Below are 19,395 nucleotides of genomic sequence, written 5' to 3'. Positions count from 1 at the left end.
AAAATATAGCCCCTAAAAAGAATCCGAGAGTAAATCTTTCATAAAAGTCATCTCTGGCAAAGCTTGGTTAATTGCATGCGGCTTAGAAACCTAACAGGATGGTCCAGTGATTAAAGGGACAGATCTCGTATTCATGAAAAGTGACACCAAACAACTTTTTGCAGAAGGATTATGATTACTTTGACATTTTCTCTGATTGCAGAAAAGCTATCTGATTTTAGATTACAAAGGCCTGAAACTTGAAAGTTTTTATTTCTTTGCTGCTAGGATTTGATATACAAGTGGCTACAAAGGCTTGTTGTATTTAGGAAATATATCAGGCAGTTGTCTTTCTCAACTAGTAGGAAACAGAAGTGGAAATTATGATGATTTACTAAATCTTTTGGTATCGGGAGAGGATGAGTGTCGGGTGGTGAAGGTGGTGAATATCTTTGCACTAATCTCTTTACGTAAGGATAGGTTCAGGAAAGGGGGAGAGAGTTTCAGAGACCAACAAATAAAACAGACTCATTTCTGAACCGTTTCAGATGAATTCACATAAGAACTTCCCAAATAATGAAATGGCATTGTTCTTTACCCTACATCAAGAATTGATAAAAAACAGGTAGCTATTGAAGGCAAAACATTGCTGGTTACCATTCACTCAGGGTTTACTCTGTGCCACAGTACCCATCACATCTAATTGTCAATGGCACTATAAGTTATTTCCTTTTTCAGATGAAAACACTAAGACTAAAATACATGTAGGATAGTAGTTAGGAGTGCAGGAGTTCTGACTCACACCCGGGCTCTAACACTTGCCAATTATGGGCATCACAACCTCTCTGTGCCTTCATTTCATGACCTCTACGATGGGAATAATAAGCCTTCTAAGAGTTTTCTGAGAATTACTAGGAGATTTAAATGAGCGCATCGTGTAAAGCACAGCGCCAGAGGCACAGCAGTATTTGCTAAATATTAGCAGCCATCATTTAGACAGACTTAGTATTTTGCCTAGTCGCAGAGCTAACGATCAACTGAATTTTGGATTCCTGTATTTCCATTGGTCTACACTGCTTTACTTTCTTAGAAGACAAAGACCTCTCCTTGGAAATACGATTATGCCCAGCCAAGTCAATATCATCTAGGCAACACAGATGTTCAATAAATTATTTAGACCTGAGTTGAACTGTACTTTCCCAGTTATGTTTTAGGTAGATTTTATCATCTGCTCCATACACTGAAACACTTCCCTGGATACAGCACATGGAAGATCCACAATCATCATCAGAGTGTATAAACAAAGTATTGTGGGAACAGGAAAACAGTGTTTCTAGCTCAGATGGGTTTATTCCACTTTCATATGGTTCAGCAGTGGACACGAGTAATTATTTTTCAGTCTTTCCACTCAGGTACATTCCTATAAATTCTAATTTTCCTGAAATTCCTAAATGAGAACTGGTCTCGAGGTTAATATATTTTTTTTTTTAGTTCTTACATCTGTATCCCTTAAACAATAATAATTGTTGCCCCTACCAATTGTTCAAATCTCTGAATCTCAATTTTCCTTGCTCATTCTGCAAGTGCCATTCAGTGCCTCCAAGTTCCTTATCTAAGGAGGCCTTGGTGACCTGCATTAAATCTAATTTGCCAGTGACCTCTGCCTCGCTATTTATAAACAAATTCAGTACAATTTAGTGAACCGCAGCTATGTTGTTAGAAGGAGTACATTTAAAGACAGGAGAATACAGCTCGAAGCAAATGGCAACAGGGAACTTAAACACAAAATCCTACTGCTTATTTCATAACATTTTTAGTGACACACTACAGAAAAATGCTTTTGGCTGCAGACATTAAGAGGCAGCTTTGTGATACATTCTGTCCAAGAAATTATAGTTATCAAAACAAGTCCTGCAGATGTCAATGCGATGTGCTTCCATAACACGAAGCTCGAATGCACAAGAGACAAAGGTTATCAGACTGTAGACTTAAATATAATTCTCTGGTCTCTATTTTCTCTCCTTATAGAGCTGGAGAAAGTCATAAAAATAAGGTGTGGGCTTATAAGCTAATAAGAGGGTGCATGCCTGGAAAACACAATAAGCAGACAGGACTTATTTAAACAATTCAATGAGATTTCCTATGTGGGATATTCTCAGGTACTACATGTTTCTAGCATCTAAATCTGTTGAAACTGAAAGATTCAAAAGGAAAATGAACACAAAATCTGTTACTGCATTTTGAATATTTGTATGTCATAAAATTAGATTAATATATTTCTTTGTAAATGAAATCCTCCCAAGAAGCCAGCCCAGAAAGTAGAACAGGATGAGCTTTTACTCACATTATTTTAAAGATACTTTAAGGTCACTTTCTCTCTTTCAAAATACACGGTCGGCAACAACTTCTATATTATGTGCAAGGCATCATCTTGTATTATTGAGGAATTAACTATTTCCCATCAGGAAATTTTCCAAATAATTGAAGTTCACATCCTTCACTGAAACTATTTTCATACATTTCAACCTCAGACCAGCACCTCTTAGGTTTCCAATTTACTCCGGTAACTATCTCAGTTCTAACATGTTTGAACTCCATCAAGACCACAAGTCCACTGTTGCTCCTACCCTGTTTTCACACTCAGTCACCTCCCTGACGCCCTCAGTCCCCTCCGTATCTAGTTTAACTTCTACCGTCAATCATTGCAACTCTTGGGCACACAAGTCCATTTCCCTGACTCTCCCCCTTGCCTCCTCACATTGACCTGCCAAAGCAAGACAGGAAAATGCATACATTTTTTTTAACATTTATTTATTTTTGAGAGACAGAGAGAGGCAGAGCATGAGCAGGGGAGGGGGAGAGAGAGAGATACAGAATCTGAAGCAGGCTCCAGGCTCTGAGCTGTTTGTTAGCACAGAGCCTGATGCAGGGCTTGAACTCACAAACCGCGAGACCATGACCCGAGCTGAAGTCGAACACTCAACCGACTGAGCCACCCAGGCACCCCAAAATGCATACATTTCCAAACATTGTAGATAAAGAGAAAGAGAGAAAAGAGAAGACCATACACGTACACAATATTACTAATGAGAAGAGACGTGTATACAAATGAAAGGAAATCAGAATAAGCCATATAGTAATGATAGCTAACACTGACAAGCAAGATCCAGTCACCATGTTAGGTGATTAACCATCTTACTACTTTCTAAAATTATCTGGAAGATGTCAAGGCCAAGGTTTATGGAAGGAAAGGCACTTTCTTCCAAACACATCACTAGAACATGGGGAGTCAGCATTTGAACCCAGGCACTTAAGGCCAGAGACTGTGGACTTGCCCGGTCAGATACAAAGAAATCTGAAATTCAAAGGGAGAGTACTCCAGGAAAATCAAATTGCCTGAATGCATTCAGGGAGATACATAAAGCCTGAGTGGCCATGAAGTTTGTAAACAAAATATACCTCAAAAATGTACTAAGCTAAGATGGTTTCAAAAGCAACACGGACGTAAGATTTCATTTGCTATTTAAGTTGCTCTAAAGCTTAAAAACAGAAACACTTAAAAACAAGACATTCTTTTTATGAGCACTGACAATATCCTGATGCCAAACTCTGTCTAGGAAAGTACAGGAAATTCACAGAACTGTTTCAGATTGTGAACATCCTATGTGCCACAGAACACTGAAATAAAAAGTTTATGAAGATAATGTTTCAATATGCCCAGCTGGGATTGACTCTTGAAATATAAAGATGAAGATATTAACTACTATTTGTCAAATCATTCATATGTTCCAAGCCTAGTTCTTTTGATATTAAATCTTTATTACAAACCCACGATGTCAAATTGCCATTGGCCGTCTCATTTCCCAAGGAGGAATCGGAGCATTGGGAGGATCTGAGCTCAGATAGTCTGATTCCAGAGTATGTTCTTGACCATGGCTTTGCAGGGAATATATTAATACAGTTCATCCTATTAATTGTTTAAGGGAAAAGAGCCATGTAGTTATATTGATGGCTGCCAACCTTGAATGAATGGACATATTTTAAGAATATAACTTAGCTATCAGAAACACAGCAGACTATAACCCCGTAATAGGATAAAATGAAAAACTGGGGCCATGTTTCTCAAAGTAAATGTTTATAAATATAACAATGAGAAAAAATGGCAGTTTGCCAAAGAATATAGTGTAATTTATATAAATTTCAAAAGTATGTAAAATAATAAACCATGATTTCTAGAAATAAATATAAACACCATAAAAGTATAAATCACAAATGTTTAGTAAATGAAATATGCAAACCATTATAATAAAATTTGGGGGACTATATAATCGTAACAAAAGCACATATGACATATTTATACTGCATTTCATTCATTTATTTCTAAGTTGGTTGACACGCTCACAGGTGATTGTAATACTATTATTTATATTATCTATGTATGATATTTTAATAATACATAAAATAATAAAATCAGTGCCTACTAACCAGACAACTGTTAGAGTACAAAGATATAAAAGGAACATTTTTCATCTCTGAGATTCCCTCACCAAGGCAAAGTCATTGATGTGAATTTTCGGTACTTTATGCTTTATCGCACTGATATATCTGTGTATGTATGTGCGTGTGTGTGTATATGTGTGTGTGTGTTTACATACATGTTCAAAATGTTGGGCTCACTTTCTGGCACACTTTGCAAACTGATCTGCATCTTTTCAAGTCAATGGACTCAAATTTACATCATCAGCTTTAATTGCTGTAAATTATCTTTTTTTTTAAATCAATGACAAACTGGTGAACAGTTAGTTCATTATTTTTTCTATTTTGTAAAAAGCACCACAGTGGGGGCGCCTGGGTGGCGCAGTCGGTTAAGCGTCCGACTTCAGCCAGGTCACGATCTCGCGGTCCATGAGTTCGAGCCCCGCGTCAGGCTCTGGGCTGATGGCTCAGAGCCTGGAGCCTGTTTCCGATTCTGTGTCTCCCTCTCTCTCTGCCCCTCCCCCGTTCATGCTCTGTCTCTCTCTGTCCCAAAAATAAATAAATGTTGAAAAAAAAAATTTAAAAAAAAAAAGCACCACAGTGATTGTTTTTATACATAGATGTATCTATTTTCCAACTTTTACCCATAGTGCTTATGATGTTGATCATCTTTGATGGTATGTCCCTGTTTCAAAGGTTGCACATGGCAATCCTGAGAGGCACTCTGGCTCATTTTGATAAATTCCTGGGCTAGTGGTGCCACGATCATGACGGTGGTGTCATGGCAGGGAAATGGCAGCCAGGTCAGCCGTGGACTGACACAGGAGCTGAGCTCAGACCAGGAAGTCTTCTTAGTCATTTTCTTTGCTGGCATTTGCATGTTGTTTTCTTAATCACTTCTTAAGTGATTCCAGTTGTGTTTCCGTAACTTGTGGAAGCCAAGGTACTTTCTCTTGCCCCCGCAGCCGCAACGGTGAAGATGCTCGCATATTCCATGTTCATTACAAGACGAACAAAGTCTCCCTGGTCCAATTGACTCCTCTGGAAAACTCTCTCTTTATTTTAGCTTTTTGTGGCACCTCCTGTGTCTTTCTTATAAGCTGAGCTGTGCATTTAAGTGTTACATTGGGGCACCGGGTGGCTCAGTCGGTTAGGTGTCCGATTTTGGCTCAGGTCATGATCTCACAGTTGGTGAATTTGAGCCCCGCATCAGGCTCTGTGCTGACAGCTCAGAGCCTGGAGCCTGCTTCAGATTCTGTGTCTCTCTCTGCCCCTCCCCTGCTTGTGTTTTCTCTCTCTCTCTCAAAAATAAGTATACATTGAAAAATAAATGTTATGTTTTACTTAGTACTTACTTCTAAGTATTTTCAATACATAAAGCCAGCCTTATTTTTCAGACAGAAAGCTTATATCCCTTTGATAATCAGAAAGAAAAAAGAAATCTGAAGCTTAGAAAGAAAGAACTTTAATTTGCCCCATTTGTGTTCAAAACAAAGTCCAAACTCTCGAACTCTTCTCAGATATTTCTACTCTTCTTCCTCTGCTCCCAAACCTACTTAAAAACATGGCTGAATTTCATCATTTCTAATTTGCATTTATATACAGAATTCTTTTTTTTCTCTCCACCTACTTGTTTTAACCCATTCAAAGCCTTTCACAAATGGCATATTTTTTTTTAAGCCCGATTTGAAAGAGCTGGGTGCTAGTACCGGACTGGCATCGTAAATGATCACAGACTTGTGGTTTAAAACAACAGAAATGTGTTTTCTCACAGTTGAGAGAGGCTGAGGAAGAACCTAGGACATGCCTGATCCCTGGTTTCTGGTCCTGTTAGCAATCCCGGCATTCCCCGCATTGCTTGGTCGTGGGTGCGTCTTTTGAATCTCTGCCTTTGTCTTCGCGTGACCTGCTTCTGTGTTTCCTCTGTATCTCTGTAGCCAAATCTTACTCTCTTTTCTCTAGTAAAAACACCTGTCATTTGGATGTAGCACCAACTCTAACCGAGTATGACCTCACCTTGACATGGTCATGTCTGCAAACACACTATCTCCAAGTAAAGTAACAAGAGCTGGGACCTGAACATATCTCTTTGGGGGACATAACTGAACCCATTACAAGCTCTTTTTATTATATCATTCTGTTTTTACGCTACCAGAGCATTTTGTATTAATACCTCTTCCTGACATGTTTATAGTAAATCTTTTACAAACGTATGGATATACAAGGGACAAGTTGGTAAAAATAAATTCAGTCTTGAGGTGTATTGCACTATTGAATATTAATCGTTTAAAGCATTTTCTAGAAAGCTGAAACAAAAAAAAACTTACATATTTTTGTTAGTTTACTGAGTGGCCACTTTAAGAAACATACTCTGTTTTTAAGTCCTTATTCAACATTTCAAATTAAAAGGTTTTGTTTTTCCTACATAAAAATATACAAACTGTTTTTCTGCTTCAAAGATTTCAAAAAGTCTGGCACCCAATTATAGATGGTTTGATTTCTTAGAAAAGAACAGTTCTGTATAACAGAGTAGCATATGGTACAATTTTAGAGTGACACATCAAAGGTAATATTCTTTATGTAAATCCTGAAAACAAAGCCAGACCACATTTTCTTAATGTACAGGAATCAGGAATGACAATGACACCTCCTTCTCTGACTCTTTTCCAGCTGACACTCTATGTTAATTGTTCATAAAACTTGGAAAGTATTTTGTCAATTCTTGCATAGACAGTAATTAGTTCTAGAAGTACTTTCCAGGGGCGCCTGGGTGGCTCAGGCGGTTAAACGTCCGACTCTCGGTTTCAGCTCAGGTCATGATCTCATGGTCTGGGAGATCGAGCCCCGCATCTGGCTCTGTGCTGCCAGCATGCAACCTGCTCGGGATTCTCTCTCTCTCTCCCTCTCTCTGTCACTCAAAATAAATAAATTAACTTAAAAAAATTAAAGTACTTCTGGAGCCTGACTGACTTCTGGGGAAATCTCCTGGGTTGGCTCATAGAAGGGAGTTAGCTAGCTCTTCATTGTGTGAAATGACGGGCAGAAAGCCACACTGAGGCAGCAGGCAGGAAGGGTAGCACGCGGGGTGCGAGAATGGAGTGACCATGTGACAGAGTGCGGGCACAGCAGACGGCCCGTGAGCTGTAGTTCCTTCCACTGTCCACAGAGTTCAAAGGTAGGCATCTAAAGGGTGACCGGTCAAACTGAAAGAGCAAACCATTGGAATCGGGGCAGAAAGAGGTACTCTAGGATTTGTATTAGATTTTATTCTCCAGACATCAATTTCCAGAGTTTATCAGTCTTAACGAGCGAGTAAACCAGGATTCATCAGTATTACACACATTACATTTAATGGCATACACTCCAATTAAACGTTAATTAGCTTATGCATTTTTCTTTCACAGTGAACCAATTCCTCTGTGTTTTCAGTGCCCTAAATCAGAGGACCTCTTTCAGGTTTGGTGTACTGGCCACATTTCATCCTAAGACGAACTCACTTCAGCCATGATTTTGGTGGCTAGGCAGGGACTGCCTTCCACTGAATCTACAGACCATTTCACTCACCTGCATTACACATTAGTGCCTGGACAGTGCAGGGAATGAAGTCATAAGATGCTGGTCGGATCACTTCTGTCTCTGACTTGTTTATCACGTCAACGTTATAACACCATGCCCACATTTTACCGAATTAATTTAGCCTTTTTATGAGAGGGTGCAACTTAAGGTTTGGTATTTTTATTCAATGTGAGTTGACAAAGAACACTAAGAATTTAGTCCCATTACACTGTCAGTGCTACACAGCATTTCTCTCTCCCTAAAGAAATAACTTCAAAATCCCAACACATTTCAGATCACATAAGGCCACTAGATTCTGTTTTTTAATGATTTCTTCCAAATCTCTTAGCAGGATAGCTAAGGACCAGATGGTTATAAACCAGCCATTCTTTTCCACAGTGACTGAGTCAGCTAGAAATAGAAGTTGTTCCAAATTCATTCAAGTTGTCATTGGTATTGAACAATCAGTAAACAGAAATGTCTCCCATTATCCCCAAAGTAAATGGACTGCTCGTAAGATGTGCTGGGCTGACATCACTTGAAACTTAAAACTGAAGGATTATGTTTATCCACAGACCATGTAACTCTGAGCAGCAGTGCTTACTATTTTTCTAATACCACACCCAAATTTCACTTCTTAAATGCAATAAAATTGATTTTATCCTTTGTACTGGATATATACCAGCTGTTACTTTGAGTTCTATAAACTATGCTTTAACAATTTAAAGTCATATTTGACAATACAACTCAACGATTATCAAAACCTACTAGGTGTTTTCCTGGCTTACTTCTATTAAGTTAGTTTTATTGCCACAAATGTGGAAAGTTGTACAACCAGCAGTGAGTACCTGAAGTAACAGAACCTTTATATGGGGACCTTCCCCTCATTCATGAGCATAAGTTGAACCCTTCCAAAATTAAATAATCTACATGGTTCAAAGGATCTCTTAATTGGGAAATAGAAATGCTTTTTAAAAATAAAAAAAAATACTTTTGGTGAAATCATGTACACACATTGTATTTATTACATTGTATTTATAATATTGGGCTACATTTGTAGTGAGTTCCATTCATCTAACTCCAAAAACGGTATCTTTGTCTAGCATGTAAAGCTGTAACACAAAGGCATAAGTTTATTTCTGTTTACAGGTTCTGTGCCACAGGTGAGAACCAACATAGGTTTTGTAATTGCGTATATAACAAAAGTGCTAATCAAAGTAAAGACTTCGATGCATGCCTATTACCTTTCATTTTGATTTGAAGAATAATTTTTGACTGTATCCTTTTTGAACTTATTTGTGGTAAGAAGGATTATGTGAAGTGTGAGAAGCAGAAAACCACAGAGAATCCTCTGGATTAAAAATGCTTTGTTAGGGGCGCCTGGGTGGCTCAATCGGTTGAGCGTCCGACTTTGGCTCAGGCCATGACCTCATGGCTTGTCAGTGCTGACAGCTCAGAGCCTGGAGCCTGCTTCAGATTCTGAGTCTCCCTCTCTCTCTGCCCCTCCCCCACTCATAGTCTCTCTCTCTCTCTCTCTCTCTCTCTCTCTCTCTCTCAAAAATAAACATTAAAAAAAACAAAAGCTTTGTTAAAACAATCAACAATAATAATGTAAGACCCAAATGTATCTTACTGACTAATACAAACAGGTATGGGGAAAAGATATTATTTTAGAAAATAAGATTCTCTTAGAAGTAAGGATATAGAATTTGGATAATATAATGTAGACAAACTGACATCCAGGTATTTTGGGTACAAAGTAATACTTACGCAAAATTTTTAAAAATTAATTATAAGTATATGGATATATGGGGACTTGGGATTTACTCAAATATTTTTCATTTTTAATATGGGGGAATTTATTCAATTCATGGATATTTCATTATATATTTTGGATGGAAGAAATTATAAAAATAACTTCATCATATTATGGATAAATTCAGTGCTTCAAGTAATTATTTTGGAAATTAACCAGGTTGTTCAGACGCTAAATACAAGTCGCCTTAAATTAGTTGGAGATAAGTTTCCAGATTCCACATACGGGCATACCACGTTTTAGTATGTTTCGCTTTACTAGCACTTTGTGTGCTAAGCTGATGTCAAGGTGTTTACAAATGGAAGGTTCATGGCAACCCTACATCATAAAGTCTACTGACATCATCTTCCCAACAGCATTTGCTCATTTTGTGTCACATTTTGGTAATTCTGGCAACATTTCCCACTTTTTTGTGATACTGTATTTGTTATGGTAACTGTGATCAGTGATCTTTGATGATATTATTGTCATTGTTCTGGAATGGCGCAAACTGTGCCCATACCAGATGGCGAAATTAACTAACAAATGCTGCGTGTGTTTCTGACTGTTCCACTGTCCCCATCTCTCTCCTTCTCCTCAGGCCTCCTCATTCCCTGAGACACAACAATACTGAAATTAGGCCTATTAATACACCTATAATGGCCCCTCAGTGTTCAAGTGAAAGCAGGAGTCACACATCTCTCATTTTAAATCAAAAGCTAGAAATGATTAAGCTTAGTGAGGAAAGTATATCAAAAGCTGAGACAGGCAGAAGTTGTGACATTAGCCATGTTGTGAATGCAAAGGAGAAGTTCTTGAGAGAAATTAAAAGTGCTACTCTTGTGAAGCCAGGGCTAATAAAATGTAACAGTCTTCTTGCTGATACAAAGAAAGTAGTGGCGGTCTGGACAGAAGATCAAACCAGCCATGACATTCCCTTCACCCAAAGCCTAACCCAGAGCAAGGCCCAAACTCTCTTCAGTTGTTTGCAGAGAGGTGAGGAAGCTGCAGAAGAAGTCTGAAGCTAGTAGAGGTTGGCGCATAAGATTTAAAGGGAAGAAGCCATCTCTGTTATATAAAAATACAGGGTGAAACAGCAAGAGCTGATGTAGAGGCTACAGCAAGTTATTTAGGAAACTGAGTTAAGATATTTCATGAAAGTGGTGGCATGAAACAACAGGTTTTCAGTATAGATGGAAACAGCCTTCCGTTGGAAGAAGATGGCATCTAGGATTTTCATAGCTAGAGAGGAAAAGTCAATGTTTGGCTTCAAAGCTTCAAGGGACGGGCTGACTTGTTAGGAACTAATGCAGGTGATGACTTTATGTTGAAGCCAGTGCTCACCTACCATTCTGAAAATGCTAGGAACTGAAGAATTATGCTAAATCTACTCTGCCCGTGCTCTGTAAATGGAATACCAAAGCCTGGATGATGGCACCTCTGTTTAGAACACGGCTTCCTGAATACTTCAAGCCCACGGTTGAGACATGCTTCTCAGAAAATAAGGTTTCTTTCAAAATATGACTGCTCGTTGACCATGCATCTGGTCACTCAAGAGCTGTGACCAAGATGTACAGCAAGAGGAATGCTGTTTTCATGCCTGCTAACACAACATCCATTCTACAGCTGATGGATCAAGGAGTAATTTCAGCTACAGCCGCCACCGATAGCGATTCCTCTGATGGATCTGGGCAAAGTCAACTGCACACCTCTGGAAAGCATCCACCGTTCTAGATGCCAGTGAGAACATTCGTGATTCGTGGGAAGAGGCCAAAGTATGAACACAACAGGACTCTGGAAGAAGTTGACTCCAACCCATGTGGATGACCCACTGACCTTCAAGACGTCAGTGAGGGAAATGACTACCCATGTGGTGGACACAGCAAGAAAACTAGAATCAGAAGTGGAGCCTGAAGATGTGACTGGATTGCTACAATCTCATGGTAAAATTTCAATGGATGAGGAGTGACTGCATATGTGTGACCAAGGAACATGGTTTATTGATATGGAATCTGCTCCTGCTGAAGATGCTGTAAAGATTGTTGAAATGACATCAAAGATTGAGAATATTCCCCATAAACTTAGTTGATAAAGCAGACGCAGGTGTTGAGAGGACTGGCTCCAATTTTGAAAGAAGTTCTACTGTGGGTGAACTGCTATCAAACAGCATTGCTTGCTACAGAGAAATTGTTCATGAAAGGAAGAGTCAGCCGATGTGGCAAACTTCACTGTCTTATTTTAAGAAACTGCCACAGTCACCCCAACCTTCATCAACTACCACCCTGATCCGTTGACACTGAGGCTAGACGCTCCCTCAGCAAAAAGATTACTGTACTTGCTGAAAGCTCAGATGACGGTCAGCATTTTTTGGCAAAGAAGTCTTTTTAAATTAAGGTATGTGCAATTTTTTTTTAATGTGAAAGGTTGCATTTTATTTGAGTATGTTGAAGGTATGTGCATTTTTTTAGTCATAATGCTATTGCGCACTTAATAGACTGCAGTTTTAGTATAAACATAGCTTTTATATGCCCTGGGAAACTAAAAAATTCATTTGACTCACTTTATTGCAACATTCACTTTATTGTGGTGGTCTGGGACCAAACCCGCAATATCCCTTAGGTATTCCTATACTGGCATAGTTGAGCTCTTTTCCCTTCTTTCTCTTTTCCTTAATGACGATAAGCAGAATCTCTTAGCCAGATACTGGGTTTCCAACATCTAAGCCATCTGCTCCTTCATTTAGTAGGCATTGACTTGAGAGTGAACATGTCCAAAAAAAAAAAAAAAACAAGGATCAAGGGGTCTCTTCAAGTAATAGGCAAGCTCCAGAAATTGTTATTTGTGTTCCACAACATTCCACTCATAGAGTTATCGCAGCGGGTCTAGTGGGCCATGGCAATTCACACACACAAACACACACACACAGCACAATGATCACTTACTCCCTCTCAGGCTATCACAAACACACAACAATCTGTCATCTGGCAACTTAAACAATCTTCCCCATGGGGCTGCCAAATTAGTTTCAAAAAGTTGTTTTGAAAAAAAAATATCTCTTGGGAAAAGCTGAATGATAAATACATCATTATCACAAGACTTACATACAAATTTTGCTCATTTATTGCTTCATTAATGCAACACATTTGCATTAGCACCGTGATGCTGGTGAGTCTAAGGTGAGAAGGAAAACATGGTCATGTCCTCATTGAGCTTATATAAGATGGAGAGATGGTGAACAGGGTAAGTGAAAGCCAAGGTCAGGGTGCTGTGGATGTGGAGAGCATAGGCACTGATGTGAAGGGCATGAGACACCAGTGCCAAAATGAAAGCACACGTGGAAACGTCCAGGAGAAACGGTGCGCAGGGGGCATCGTAGGCTGGGGAGGGGCTCACGCAAGGAGTCCCGTTAGAAGGAACAACACACACATGTGTCCCCTTGTCCATGTTTCTTTGTGTTCACAAAACATACAGAAGCTACATAGGCACACACTTAGGATTATTTTTGTTGTTTGTCATTACTGTTGTCAGTTACTTTTTACCGTATTAGAATATACCAAACATTTTTTTCCCCTCCAAGTCCCCCCTAGCCTGTCATTAACTTAAAAATATATCACAGATGACCTTAGAGATAGTATAGAGATATTTTCTACTGCAAAGATTTTTGAGATAAGTACAGTAGTAATAAATAAAAATATTATAGAGAGATTCTGTGTGAACTTTGCCCACCTTCCCCCAATGGTAATATTTTGCAAAATTATAGTATAATATCGCAGCCAAGATAATGACATTGATTGTGCACTGATCTTATTCAGATTTCCCCAGTTCTACTTGTACTTACTTGTGTGTGTGTAAGTTCTGTACATAATTTGCCACCTGTGTGGGTGTGTTTATGCACCATTATAATCAGGATAACTGCTCAGTGCCAACGCAAGTTCATGTTACTTTTACGACCCTTCATCCCCTTGGGCCCCCACACCTCCGATCCCATTCTTAACCTCTGACAAGGACTCTGTTCTCCATTTCTAAAATTTGTCATTTCACAGATGTTACACAAATGGATTCACAAAATACGTAATCTTTTCGGATTGACGTTCTTTCGCTTGGTTGGCATAATTCACTCAAGACTCATCCAGGTTGCTGCATTTATCAATAGTGTGTTCCTTTTTGTCGCTGAGGGGTGTTTCATGGTGTGAATGCACCACAGTTTGTTAAAAGACCTCTGGCTTCTTTCCGGCTTTTGGCTATTGTGAGCAATGCTATTATGAATATTTTTTTGTATGTGTATATGTATGTGCATGAACATAAATTTCCATTTTTTTCCCGAGATAAATGTCCAAGAAGGCAATTGCTGCATTGTGGAATCATTACATGGTTAATTTTATAAGAAGCTGCTCGCCATTTTCCGAAGTGGCTTTACCGTTTTATAATCCTGCCAACAATGGATGAGGGATCTAGTTTCTCTGCATCCTCACAAACATTTGGTGGTGTTACTTTAAAAAAAAAAAAAAACTTTTAGCCATTCTGACAGGGGCATAGTGACAGCTTATTGTGGTTTTATGGTTTTTGTTTTTTTCTCACTGTAGTTTTAATTTGCATTTCCCTAGTGACTAACTTACTTTTTTTTTTTTTAATTTTTTTTTTCAACGTTTATTCATTTTTGGGACAGAGAGAGACAGAGCATGAACGGGGGAGGGGCAGAGAGAGAGGGAGACACAGAATCGGAAACAGGCTCCAGGCTCTGAGCCATCAGCCCAGAGCCCGACGCGGGGCTCGAACTCACAGACTGCGAGATCGTGACCTGGCTGAAGTCGGACGCTTAACCGACTGCGCCGCCCAGGCGCCCCTAGTGACTAACTTACTTTAAACACTGGATGCATGCATTCACACCTTCACCTGTTCATTTCATATAAATGAGATAGTTCTATGCTGGGTATTTTCTTCTTTTCCCTTTTTTTGCTTGCATTTTTCCCCATCTTCCTTTTCCAACCACTTCATTACTATCTCCTCTCACCCCAGGTAACACGTGTTAAAACACATACTATCTCTCTCATTGTTTCTTTTACAAATGCCATTATTCAGTACGCACTTCTCTGATGACATGTTTTGCTTGAGGTACTAAAATTCATACAAGTGTCTTCAAGTTAAATGGCTTACTCAGAATTCTTCCTAGTGATTGCATAATATCTTGTGATGAGGATATACCGCAATTCGTTCAAGTATTTTCTTGATAGCCATTCATTTGTTTCTGATTTTGTTGTAATTACACATAATTTGCTTAAACCTACGACCTCACGTACTGGTGCATATATTCATACAGGATATGTTCCCAAAGAGGCTCACTGAGTCAAGGGTATGCATATTATTTAATAGCAGTTGTTGGTTTTCTCGAAAGAAAAAATTGAGGCAATTCACATTCTCAGTAGCCATCATGAGAATATACTTTTACATGCATTCACATTAGAAATAAATCTGAGAGCTCCTTTTCATTTTGGCTTCAACCATATTGCTATTTTGATTTTCACATCTGTGACTGCTTTACCGTTGGGCTCTTTTTTTCCCCAAATAATTTTGCCATTTTATCAACAGACATGGACTACTGATCTTAATTAACATTGATCTAAAAAATAAAATCTGCTAGAAAAGATACTCAAATTCCCTGTTTATGTGTTTCAAGCAGTTTCTTTGTTTTCCACTGTCATGTGCCATGAAGTTAAGAAAATTTAAGAAGCTTGTGCCAAAGTTTCTTAAATACTTTCACTACCAGCAAGTGAAAGCCGTCAAGCAGACCGCTCTATCTACATACAAAAAAGTGATTTAAAAAACAAATAATTCAAATAAGTCATAATTTAAACTAGTTGAAAACTCCGTGCTAGGAATCCAAATAAAACCATTCTTTTAGTTTGACACTTGGATCTATCTTCAGCCTCGATGTCTGCAAATTCCTCTCCTGGATATTAAGGCCATTTCGTTCTAACGAGGGACCCTGCATCTGTCAAAACTCTTACATGAGCCATGAAACCACCACTGCCACAAAGAAAATACAAATAAAAATAATCTTAAAAAGCTTCCAGTGTCAGACTTGTGGGTTATGACTCTTGAGTCCGAATTTCAGAAACATAATTCGATATCATTCTTCACTGAAATAACAGACTTCAGTGTTGCCTAAGCATACACACAACATGGCCCAGTATAATTTCAAAAATGTAAAGCAGCACAAACATACAAACAATAGTGAAAATTATCTTTTATCTTTTCTGGAAAACCAATTTTCTGGTTGTTAGTTTCAATAGGAGACAAGAGCTAAGGGCTCAGAGAAAAGTGAACCGGTTAGACAGGAAACATGAAGGCACACGCACTTTTAGAGGTGAATAACGGCAAGGTTGGGACAGGGTCCGTTATAAAATGGAATTGATATCACCAGTTACCAGACTTCTATGCGATGCCAAAAGTCAATTTTAAGTGATGAAATGAGTCCAGATGACGGGCGGAGAGAAGGATGGCAAAAGGGATTAAAAGCATCCAAGGAGAGAGAAACACTTTGATAAGTCCCAATTCACGTCAGCAAAACCGAGAGAAGCGTAGGCGAGGAGGTGTGAACCATTTTATTCGGACAAGGCGAATAAAGAATAAGAGAACCTGGTATGAATGACACCTAGAAACTTCGTAACTCCAGAAGCTTTATTTCCTTTTCAAAAAATAGTAAGGCTTCTGCTAAAGACCTATTACCTTAAATTCACGTCTTTTGAACGCTTACTGTCTTTTGCTTCCATCCACTGTAAAAGGAATGCACTCCTCCACTGAGCAAAATCTTTAAAAAGCTGTAATAAGCCAACTAATACGTTACTTAGCACAGGGATTTCAAAATGAAAAATACTGCAAGTTCGAACCATAAACTGCCTTGTGTCTCAATGATGTCAGAGTGCTTTATGAGCTGGGATGCCAAAATTCAATCTGAAATGTATTCCCCTGTAGTACTGAGAAGCCATGAAAGCAACCAATTGCTCAAGTTCTGTTCTGGAATGTCTGGGGACTTCGGCTGTGCTCTGCCACACTTTCGTGGCAGCGCAATTATTTTCCCACTGAGTGCCTACAGCCGCACCCGGCAAGGACCAGAGTACGAGTCGCAAGCTTGCCCTGACAACAGCTCCCAGGCACCGTTTACTTAATTCTTCAAGCTCGCATGGAAACCTCCAGAGTCCTCTGACCACCTGGGAGCAAAATCCAGACACAGACAGATGACAAACAAGCACCCAAAACATCTGTAGAAATCAATATGTTGAGCTTCCTCCTAAAGTCTTCTACAGCCCAGTCTTACCACAAAACGCCTTCCTAGTCAGTGGTGTAACTTCATCCATCTGGGCCATTGTCTCGGGCACAGTTCAATTTCCACAAACTGTAGACAGAGGCTGCAATTGCTTACCTGACTCACAGGCAAATGTCTTGGACGTTTCATCATGAAAGATAATTGCTACTGCATGCTTCTTTGTCTCTCGAGGCAGTCTGGTTATATTTTTGATGTTGTGCAGTTCAGTTACCTTGAAAGAAAAATATTTTTCACTTAGTGTATAATGGAGGCTGTATACCAGAGTGCTGAAACAGAATAATCCGTTATTACTCTCTTAAACCAATCTCCACTGAACATTTGTACTCATTTCCAAAGAACTGTAGCCAAAAACAATACAGAATGAAAAAAAAAACAAAACAAAAGATGGCTTCTCTTCCACCCTCAGTTTTGATCTTTGCTGAATTTCATTACTCCATGAAAGCAAGGACTCTGTCTTCTTATGAAAATTGTATCTTCTGCCAACAATAGCTGGCGTGGCATATAGAAGATTCTCAGTAAATTTTTGTTAAACACTGATTGGATTTAATAACTCACCCCTCTCCTAACTCTCGACCATGGTGCAAGTTCCTGGTAAGACCATAGTGACGATGCAAATGGCACCGGTCAACTGGTAGAAAAAGTGGCTTGAAAATTTGAGGTCCTTAAATATAAGCAATGGACTCGCTTCCCTGAAAAATGCACCTGGCGTTCATAACTTCATGTACCCACTGCTACCTCACCACATTCTCTCATTAAGGCCCACCCACGATTCATGCACCCAAGTTAGCAATTCCTTATTCATTTGGCAATTAGTAAACATTAAACACACTTATTTACTCTAGCTCCAAACTTTTTATGGAGCACAAGGTCTTCTGCTACAACTTGTGCACCTTTTATTTTTCTCCACAGTCCACAGAAATGGGAAATGTCTATTCTCCCAATTGCTCTGCAGACACATGGCAATAATACTGTTGTATGAGGTAAATTTTTTAATTTGCCTCTCAGCATGCTGCATGTTGTTACTTCTTCTAACACAAAAGGTCTGACTGGTTTGTTCTCATTTTCACTTAGTTCAAATATTGAAAAATTTCCCTCGAGGTTCCTTATTTGACCCATGTATCGATTAGAAGTGTGTCGTTTAACTCCATACATCTTAGGATTCTCCAGCTATCTTGCCATTATTGATTTTTAGTTTATTGATTGATTGATCGATTTTTTGATTTTTAGTTTAACTCCACTGTGATCTGAAAGCAGATATTGTACAATTTCTATTCTTTTAAATTTGTTCAGGTATGTTTGGTGGCCCTGAATGTGGTGTCCTTTGGTGAATGTCCTGTGAGAGCAGGGAAGAATGTGTTCTGCTGTTTGATGATACTGTCTGTAGATGTCTATTATATCTAGTCGACTGATGGTGCTGCTGAGTTTAACTCTGTCCTTACTGAATTTCTGCCTGCTGGATCTGTCCATTTGTGATGGAGGGATATCGAAGACTCCAACTATGATAGTTGATGCATCTATTTCTCTTTGTAGTTCTATCAACTTTTGCCTCTGTTGTTAGGTGCACCCACATTAAAGATCTTTATGTCTTCTTGTAGGATTGACCAATTTACAATATGTAATGACCTTCTTTATTCCTGATAACTTTCCTTTTGAAGTCTTCTTTGTCTGAAATTAAAAAACTACCTCCCCTTTTCAAATTAATGTTAGCACGGCATATTTTAACGAAACTTTTAATTATATTTTTTACTAATGTTAGCCTGATATATTTTTCTATACTCATTTACTGTTAATCTATGTGTGTCTTTATATTTAAGGTGGGTTCCTTTTTGAAAACATGTTGTTAGATCTTGTTTTTGGATCCACTCTGACAATCTCTGTCTTTTAATTGGTGCATTTAGGGGCGCCTGGGTGGCTCAGTTGGTTGAGCATGTGACTCTTGATTTTGGCTCAGGTCATGATCCCAGGGTCATGGGATCGAGCCCCACATCAGGTTCCATGCTGAGCGTGATGCCTGCTGGAGAGTCTTTCTCTCTCTGCCCCTTTCCCCCTGCTTGCATGTGCTTGCTCTTTTTCAAATAAATAAGTAAGTAAGTAAGTAAATAAATAAATAAATAAATAAATAAATGAAATAAAATTGGTGCATTTAGACTGTTGATGTTTAAAGTGATCATTGATGTAGTTGTACCATCTACCATATTTGCTGCTGTTTTCTCTTTGTTGCCCTTGTGCTTTTTTCCTATTTTTGTCTTGTACTCTTTTTCTGCAT

The 19,395-nt window shown here is 38.8% G+C and overlaps 1 protein-coding gene across 1 annotated transcript in view; it reads right to left on the bottom strand.

Moving 5' to 3' along the window:
• The window catches only part of DOK6 (docking protein 6), a 368,796-nt gene that overhangs the window by 212,277 nt on the left and 137,124 nt on the right, over positions 1-19,395 (bottom strand). The window contains exon 3 of the mRNA XM_043559069.1: positions 17,226-17,340. Coding sequence (XP_043415004.1) covers positions 17,226-17,340 — 115 coding nt within the window. The remainder of the gene's footprint in view (positions 1-17,225; positions 17,341-19,395) is intronic.

The sequence above is a fragment of the Prionailurus bengalensis genome, chromosome D3 (assembly GCF_016509475.1).
Source record: "Prionailurus bengalensis isolate Pbe53 chromosome D3, Fcat_Pben_1.1_paternal_pri, whole genome shotgun sequence".
In the NCBI taxonomy this organism is placed as follows: Eukaryota; Metazoa; Chordata; class Mammalia; order Carnivora; family Felidae; genus Prionailurus; species Prionailurus bengalensis.
The sequence above is the reverse complement of the archived record's forward strand: the minus strand, read 5'-3'. Positions and strand labels throughout refer to the sequence as shown.